The following is a 9,116-nucleotide window of genomic DNA, read 5'->3' as shown; positions in this document are numbered from 1 at the left end:
TCCTTCCTGTCTGGGTTGGTGTGGCGGGCAGGCCAGGAGGGGGCCGGGGGGGGGCTGTGGCTGGCTTCTCCCGCTCGCGTGCTCCAGCAGGAGGGCAGGAGAAGCCATGGGGAGGGCTTTAAAGGGCTCCCCGACCCCTTCCTGGCTCGCTTGGCTTGGTGGGCAGGCCAGGAGGGGGGGGCCTCTGGCCGGCTTCTCCTGCTCGCCCTCTTTGGTGGGAGGGCAGGAGAACCGACGGGGAGGGCTTTAAAGGGCTCCCCAGCCCCTTCCTGGCTTGCTTGTCTCGGTGGGTGGGCGAGGAGGGGGCCGGGGGGGCCTGTGGCCAGCTTCTCCTGTGCGGCTGCTCCAGCGGGAGGGCAGGAGAACCCATGGAGAGGGTTGTAAAGGATCCCCGGGTCCCTTCCTGGCGCGCTTGCCTCAGCAGGCGGGCGAGGAGGGGGAGGTGGCCTCTGGGCAGCTTCTCCTGCTCGCCGGCCTTGGAGGTCTTTCCCCGGGGGTCCATCTCGGCAGCCGGGAAAAGGTGTTGCGGAGGCCTCCGGAGGTCCCATGCCAGCCACTGCTCCCGGAGGCCTCCGAGCAGCCGTAGAAACTAGGCGGGGGGGGGATCAGGTGAAGAGGGTAGCGCGGGGGCCTCAGCAAGGTTGCGCGGGGGCCTCAGGAGGTCTTTCCCTGCCTGGCCATCGCGGCTGGCGAGTGGGGAAAGGTGGCACGGGGGCCTGAGAAGGCGGGGGAGATACCGTGGGTGGCTGACTGACCGGCGCGGCAATGCCGTGGTCGTCCTCGGCGTTCCATGCATCCTGGCCGCAGAGCAGCCATCGTCTTTGATGGCCGTGTGTGCACTGAGGGCAACACGGTGGCCACCGGACGTGTGGGCGGGACTGAGGCCACGCAGCCACCCAGCAACTGGCAGAGTTTTGGAGTGGCAGTTCAGGCGGCCAACTGATTTTGGCCTGAATCGAATCCTGCCACCCCATAGGAGATGCCACCCTAAATCAGCTTTATAATATAGAGAGATATGTTGCTTGGAAACATAAAATTAGCTTCTGCAAATCTTCAATCTTACTAGGGGCAACACGTTTGGCAAGAAGAATGCCCAGCAGCACCCATCATTCCCACCAAACTCTCCTTTGTTCTGTAGCTTGTGGAAAATATATTATTTTGTGTGAGATGATATTATTATAATCTCATACAAGTGATACCCCCTCCCCAGAGCCTTGTGCTTGCCAGAGAGGTAGGTCATCTGGTCTCTCATTTGTGCTGCAGTATGGACAAATAAAGTACAGAGCTTCTTTCTTCTCTAAACCTTAGAGCCAGTGTGACGTACTGGTTAGAATGCTGGATTAGAATCTAGAAGACCAGAATTCAGATGTCTACACTGTCACAAAGTATGTTGGATGGCAGTAGGACAAGCACGGTCTCTTGGTCCAACTTACCACACAGGGAAGTTGTGAGAATAAATTTGGAAGAGCCAGTCTATGTCCTTGTGGGAAGAGTGGGATAAAAACATTCTCAATAGCAGGCCCATAGTACAATGGGGCTTTAGGGGGCTCTGTCCCCTGTCTTAAAGGCACAGCCTCACAAGAATTTATCCTGTGAATGCTTTTTTCAATCATTTAAAAACATTTTTAAAAGGCATGCACTCCTTTAAGCAGAGTGGGGTGCCGTAGTTGACTGATTCCCACCCTGGGCAAGGGGGTTGGAGTAGGTGACCTCTAGTTAGGCGACCTAACTCTATGTCAAGAAACTGGTCTCCTTTAGGTGACCTTCTAACTCTATGTCAAGAAACTGGTCTCCTTTAAGAGAGTTTTCTGCCTAAGTGTTAGCTTTCTTGACTATAGAAGTCATTGCCCCCACCTGCCGGCTTGTTATGAGAATTGTTGCTTAGGCTGGTAGAAATTAACTTGCAGCAGCTGAGGACTGTGATCTAAACTGATTGACAGCTTGCAATTTAGAGATCTATCCTGGTAACAGCTTTCTATTGGCTAAATGGCATTTCTTTCCATACTGAGAAATTAAGCCCCACCAGAAAAAAATTTGCCCCACAAGCCACAAAACCTGGCTATGGTCCTGCTCAATAGAGAGGAGCTAGTGGGAAAATACTTGCACTCGTCCACATAGAAGAGGACTTGGGGGTGAGGGAAGGGGCTGGCAGCAAGCACAAATAGAGGCCGTATAATAAGCCAAACCCTTGTCTAGAATGCTGGGAACTTCTCCACACAGAGCATCCACGTGGAGCAGCTCTGAAGTGCTGAGCCCATAACCATGAGTGCTGCTTCCTGGTGACAATTTGCAAGAGTCCAATTATCTGTTCTCTCACCTGCACAAATGTTCAAGGAAGCGATGCACTCCTGGCTCCTGTGGAAGTTGGTAGAATTAACCAATTTGCATTGAGCCAAGCATATTATTCTTGAGCCTCAGACTGACTAACCTACAAAGTAAAGTTTTTTTAAAAAAAATGATTTAAATATCTTCTTACACATCACCTGTGTCAGCACTTTGGATTCGTTGCAGCAGCTGATTTGTGACTTTTGGTTGGCATTGCCCATGGAGAGGACTCTTGCTTTGTTGTTGATCATATCCAGTTGAGGATATAAAGTGTGCTCTCAGATTTCTTTTCTTGCACCCTATAATGCAAATAATTGAAATGAACTTTGATACCATGTTTCAGTGTTAGTACAGAATTATTTCAAAATGTAAAATAGAATTATTCCACAACAACAAACTTTTAAGTACAGCGAATATAAACTTTTAAGTACAGCAAATATATCAAGTTGTTGCCTTAAACTTTCTTTATTTTTTACGGTACAGAAATCCTATTCTATGCCAATCAGCATTGAATTTCAGCGAAGATATGCGACTATTGTTTTAGATCTTGAGCAGCTGAACAAGGATCTAAACAAAGTTTTGCATAAAGTGCAGCAGTATTGTTATGAGGTAAAAGGGGGTCTCTTTTTAACCAGATCATTTTTATCAATTAAGTCCTAAAGGTTCTTCACCTGCATGTTTCAAAATGACACTAGATTTATTTACTTATTTTGGCACTCCTGTCTCCCAGCCCATGGTGAAGCCATGGAAGTGTTGCTGTCTGCTTCCTTGTGTTTCTTATTATGGGCATATCCAGTAGAAGAGAATTCCATCAGTAGACTGGGGCTTCCTTGCCTCCGCCATCTCTCTGCAGCCCAAAAGGCTCACCAGTATGCTGCTCCTGAAGGACAGGACTCCGTAGGGGAAGGAGGGATTCAGCACAAAGTCTGTTAGTGGAAAAGCATCACAGTAGACTTTCAACCCAGTGTCTCAAACTGTGTATTTATTGTTGTTGCTCCTGTCAAGGAATGCTGAAAGTGCCAGAATCACATTTCTGATCATTACAAGTGATCTAGGCAACTGTATTGGTGAGTCCTTGAATAAAAACATTGGGTTGGATCTTATGGTGGCATAAGAAAATGCACTGGAGGATGTTTCCCCATGTTTGCTTTCCCACAGCAGCCCTCTGCAACCTCCATAAAGGCATTGCTGGGAGTTGCAGGAAACTCCTGGAGAAAAACCCACCAGGTAGGGGATTTTGCAGTGATGAGTGGAATTGGGCAAAACACTCTCCATCTTGCTGTTGTGCCAAGTGAAAGCTTGTTCTGCCACATGTCCTCTAGCAGCAGGAGAGCAAGCTGGGGACAATTTTGAATGATTCCTCCTCTTCACTGCAGCTCTCTGTGCCTAATGTCCATGGGGATTGCAGAGGTTTGTTGTGGAAGGTGCTTCTACGAGCACCTTCCATGAGCACAAGCATAGGCTCCAACCCATAAAGTAAGAAATGTTTATTACATAGCTATCTGTGAAATTAATTTTATTAAACTCAGTTATCTGTTTACAGACAGAATAGTTGTTAAATCCTTTATCATCCTGGTTTTGTAAATAATCTCCACAGCTTGCACCAGAGCAAGGCCTCCAGCCTGCAGACCATCCAACAGATCTGAGACGGAGATGTGAGGATGAAGCTCAGGAGATTGTGAGGCAATCAAATACATCAGCAACAGGACAGCCTTGTGTTGAAAATGAGAACCTAACAGATCTAATTGCTAGACTTACAGCAATATTGCTACAGATTAAGGTAAGTAGCATTGAGAGAGAAAACATACACATCTTTTCCTATAGTTATGTGCCCCCTGGAAAATTGCTTCTAAAGGTTGTGGGACTAGGGAAACAATGAATAGGAAAATTGGGAATAGGGAAACAGTGGCTATCATCCTTCCCCATAGGGGCCATATAGGCTATCTACTCTAACCCCCACGCAATGTGGAATTAACCTAAAGCATCCTTGACAGGTGTACATCAAGCTGTTGCTTGAAGACTGCCAGTGAAGGGGAGCCTTTCAGATATTTAAAGAGAGCAATCATGTCCCGCCTCAGCCTCCACTTCTCCAGACAGGACTTTCTCAAGTCCCTCAGCCTTTCCTTGTGGGGCTTGGTCTTCAGACTCCTGGTCATCCTCGTCACTCTCTTCTGCACCTGCTCCAATCTGTCCACATCCTTTTTGAAGTGAGGCCTTCAGAACTGCACACAGTACCCCATGTGCAGCCTGACCAATGCAGTGTACAGTGGGACTATGACATCTTGCAGTTTGGGTGGTATATCTCTTTTGATACACCCCAATACAACATTAGCCCTTTTTGCTGGTTCATTACACTGACTGCTCACCTGTACCCCCAAGTTCTTGTTCAGACACACTGGTATCCAGAAGTCTATCCCCCATCCAGTATGTGTGCTTCTCAGTTTTGTTAGCCACATGTAGAACTCTGCACTTGTCCTTGTTGAATTGCATCTTGTTCACACCCACCCACTTTTCCAGCATGTTCAGATCTCATTGAATTCTATCTCTGTCTTCCAGGGTGTTTTCTAATTCTCCCAATTTGGTGTCACCTGCAGATTTAATGAGTAGTCCGTTCCCCCACCATCCTGATTATTTATAAACATCTGAGCTGAACTAAGCCCTGCGGCACCCCACTAGACATCTTCAACTGCTCTTTTGGTGCAGTTCTCCTACCAGATCCACCTAACTCTCCTAGAGTCCAGTCCACAGTCCTCCAGTTTACGCATCAGAACATCATGGGGAACCCTGTCAAAAGTTTTACTGAAATCCAGGTGAACAGCGTTGGTGGCGTTCCCACAATCCAGTAAGCCTATCATTTGATTAAAGAAGGAAACAAAGTTGGTCTGGCAGGACCTGTTGGGGACAAATCTATGCTGAGTTCTTCATATCACCAAGTTGTCCTTCAGATGCTTGCAGATTGACCCCTTTAAAATTCTACTCCAGTATCGTCCCTGGGACAGAGGTCAGACTGACTAGCCAATTCCCCTATAGTTGCCTATGCTGTCACATATACCCTGCTTAATAGCGCACATCAAAAGGTTTAATGTAGTTGTGTGAGCGCTGTATTAGAGGTAAACATATAGTATTAGTTCTTGACATTTTAATCTTTAATTTCTTCCAGTGTCTAGCAGAAGGAGGTGATCTAAATTCCTTTGAGTTTAAGTCATTAACAGATTCATTAAATGACATCAAGAACTCCATAGATTCCTCCAATATCAGGTAATGTGCAGCACATAGTTAAACATCTCAGATATTATATAGAACCAAGAATCTTTACACCAAGTACTGTCCACTTTTCTCTTAATGTTTTAGTGTGTGTGATGGTGTATAGGGTTTTTGAATCTGTATGTTTTGAATCTGTATGCAGTCATAACTCATTTTATATTCATCAACGTATCTAATTCTCAAAATGGCCAAATCTTAAATCTGCATACTGGAGCAAGGAACAGACAAGGCAGATCTTTCTACAAACCCAAAAAAGCTCCAGATTTGCACAAATATCTGCAATTGTAAAAAAGAAAAAAAATGGGTGTTTTTTTTAAACTACAGCCCAGTAATAGGAGTAACATCTGTAGCTTTAAGAAGTGAATGCCGTTTCAGTGGTCTTTGTGGGCAACCACAATATACTGCCAGCCTTCAAACCTTGGTTTCTGTCAGTAAAAGGCAGGGAGAAAGGGGAGAGCCCTCCCCAGGACTGTTTTGGCCTTTGAGAGAGGAGTCATCAAGGCCAGGTCTGGCAGCAGCACCTAGCAGCTTGATACCACACAACTTGCATGCCTCACCCAAGAATGGCTGCTTGCTATTGCACAACTAGACCTGGACCGGCAACGAGCACCACACAACTGGGCCACAGTTTTCCTGGGTAGCGGTTGCTTGGTGGAGGAAAAGAGGGAAATCTGAAGGGGTGGTGGTGGGGGAACAAGATAAAGGTAGCTTGGTTGGTGGGTGGGAAGGAGAGAAGAAAAAAGGAAAAGGAGTGAGGCTATGGCAGCTTTCAGGGAAGGGAAAGGGAAAATAAAGAGGGAATTAAAATAAGATATTTGAGGCTCTCTCTCTTATGCTGGATACAGAGGTTTAAAAAGTGAAATTTGGATGCCCTGATTACTATCCAAGTGTATAAAAGGGGAATTTTTACATATTTAATTCAAAGCATGTGAAGAGGCTGCCTCTTAATCATTAGAGCTATGCCAGTAGAGAGCAAGCCAAGCCACTGTCAAAAAGATCTGCTGAGATACTTAAATACATCTTTCATCTCCATCACTACCAAATATTTGCGATTGTTAATTGAATAAAAATGTGTATGTATTATTTCTATCTTACAGTTTCATGTTATACCTGGCATGACAAATAAGTTAAATATAAATGGTCAAAATAAGTTAAATATAAACGGCCAGAGTAATTAAAAATTGTTTTGCTTTCCTTAGTTGTTTTCAGAATAATGTTGAGATCCATGTTGCACATATCCAGAGTGGACTCAGCCAGATGGGAAATTTACATGCCTTTTCTGCAAATAACACCAACAGAGACTGACACAGAGAAATGTTTACTTTAGTCCAAGTGTACAGAATGTAATTGTGGAAAAGCCTCGTTATAAGCTTCACCAAATATCCTGCTGGAAGATAAAGGAAATGAGGAGGATATTTTGAGATGTGTTGTACTGCTTCTGAAGAAACCAGCAAAAAATTACCAGCATTGCTATAGACTTCATCACTTGCTATGCACATACAGTATCTTGTTTAACAGCTAAACTTTAGTTATAAAAGTACAGACGTTGTTTTAACTGAACGTTATACAGACAAGTTTCATATAATGTAAAGGAAGAATATTTTATTTTAGTTGCAACAAATTCTGGTGTGTTGAAAACAATGAACAGGAAATGACACAAAGAAGGGGCTGAGCCACAGTCCCTTGTTCTGAAAACTATAGTACCCTAATGGTAATGTGTCACTGCCTTTGAATTTCAGTCTCTGAACAGTGTGGTGATTGGTAAAGCAGTGTGTGTATTCCTGTTTTTGGAAAGTAGCAGCAGAATGGGATATGCAAAGGAATGCTAGTGGCTAGATAGCTATTGTACACTTGTGGATACTGGGAGTCTTGTAAATCAGTTAATATCTTCTTGAATGTTTTAATTTATCGTAACTTATAAAAGAAATCTAATGAAGGAGTAGAAAAGGACTGCTGAATTTCCAGAAATAGAAAATATTTACTTTCCCCCCTCCTGAGTGCGTAAAAGATTTTCTAGTTAAGATATTTCACACAAATAACTGGTAATATTTTCCACTGATTTGTTTGCACAACCTTAAACTAGATAACTGGTTATCAAGCAACTCACAAAGTTCAGGCATTGCAGTTGGATAGCCAGTCCTGTAAACTGCCTAGAATTATACACAGCAAAGATCTAAGGCGGTTATACAAAAACTTCAATTTTGTAAAAAGTGTGTATTAAGTTGTTTATTCAGTAGTCTTGTAAAGCTTCAGTGTAATAAATTGTTTCCAGATTTGAATCTTCAGGTAGTTGTAGCAATGTTTGATTCTTTGATGCCTCATGAAATGAGGTCTTTTGTATGTTAATGTACAAAGAAAATGTAAACAATTATTTTCAATTTAAAATTTTGTATAGTTTTAAAAATGCTTCTGTATTGTGTCTGTATCTGTGCTGCTTTAAAACTTAACTGCAGAGTCTATATTTAGCAAATCCTGTTCTTTTAAGAGCATAAATCTTTTATTCTCATTGATTTATGTAAGTTGCAATATTTTACAAAAATTGCATAACATTTTACACCCGAAGAGGTCAGATACTTTTAATATTCACTTAATATAATCTTACAAATATATTGATGCCTGACAGCAGAAGATACTGGGATACCTCATCGTCTAGGTTTATTCACATTCTCCATGAAATGTTCTTGCCTTCACGGATTCAAGCAATCTTAGGTTTTCTTGTTCAGAGGGGTGGGCGCGGACATCCCACCAGTTCCTTTCTTACCGCCGCGTTGGAAAGACCTCTTTCTTCGTCGGTCTGATCGGTTCGCTGTTTGCCTTTGCCATCACGACATACCACAGCTGAAATTGACGGCATAGAGAAAAATGACACCGGCTTCTCTGCCTGTGTAAGGAATGTCGTGTTGAATTCCAGGAAACCCACTACGCAGAGGTCCTATGATTATAAATGGCGTAGGTTCTGCTCTTCGCTTGGAGATGGCGCCCCTCGAGCCACCTCAGTGGGTCTCGAACGAGTCTTCCAATTCCTCCACACCCTAGCTTACTCGGGACTTTCCCATTCCTCGTTGCGAGTTTATTTGGCCGCCCTTTCAGCCTACCATGTTCTAGTTGACATACGTACGTTTTCTCATCCTATTTCAAAACGGTTTTTAAAGGGTTTGATCTTCTTCGTGGTCTCTGTGCTTCACACCAATGGGATCTAGTGCGCCTGCGCTGGATCTGCCGGTGCCGTAGCAAGCTCTCTTAAAAGGATTTTCGTGCCTAGCCCAACTGAGCATGCTCAGGAGCCCCAGTGAGCATGCCCAGAAGGGCAGGCACGGACATCCCGCCAGTTCTTTCCTTACCGCCGCGCTGAGCAGACCTGTCTTCGAGCGGTCTGGCCGGATCGCTGTTTTTTGTCACTTTTAGTGATCAGCTCTCAATTTTTTCTCTCAGTTTCTCTTCTATTTTCCTATTTTCCTTTTTCTTGTCTTTTTTTTTTTTAAAAAGAGAGAGTTTCTGTTTTCGTCGTCTGAGGTAAAATTACCTCA

General features: G+C 44.2%; 1 protein-coding gene across 1 annotated transcript in view; it reads left to right on the top strand.

Moving 5' to 3' along the window:
• LIN9 (lin-9 DREAM MuvB core complex component) overlaps positions 1–7,750 on the top strand; it is a 36,651-nt gene extending 28,901 nt beyond the window's left edge. Inside the window, exons 12-15 of the mRNA XM_015428973.1 lie at positions 2,809–2,934; positions 3,923–4,105; positions 5,486–5,583; positions 6,789–7,750. Of these exons, the coding sequence (XP_015284459.1) occupies positions 2,809–2,934; positions 3,923–4,105; positions 5,486–5,583; positions 6,789–6,894 (513 nt within the window). The 3' untranslated portion in view covers positions 6,895–7,750. The remainder of the gene's footprint in view (positions 1–2,808; positions 2,935–3,922; positions 4,106–5,485; positions 5,584–6,788) is intronic.
• The last annotated feature ends 1,366 nt before the right edge of the window (positions 7,751–9,116 follow it).

This window comes from Gekko japonicus, unplaced genomic scaffold (genome assembly GCF_001447785.1).
Source record: "Gekko japonicus isolate JY-2015 unplaced genomic scaffold, Gekko_japonicus_V1.1 scaffold1056, whole genome shotgun sequence".
Taxonomy (NCBI): Eukaryota; Metazoa; Chordata; class Lepidosauria; order Squamata; family Gekkonidae; genus Gekko; species Gekko japonicus.
This window is presented reverse-complemented; position numbering and strand designations above follow the sequence as displayed.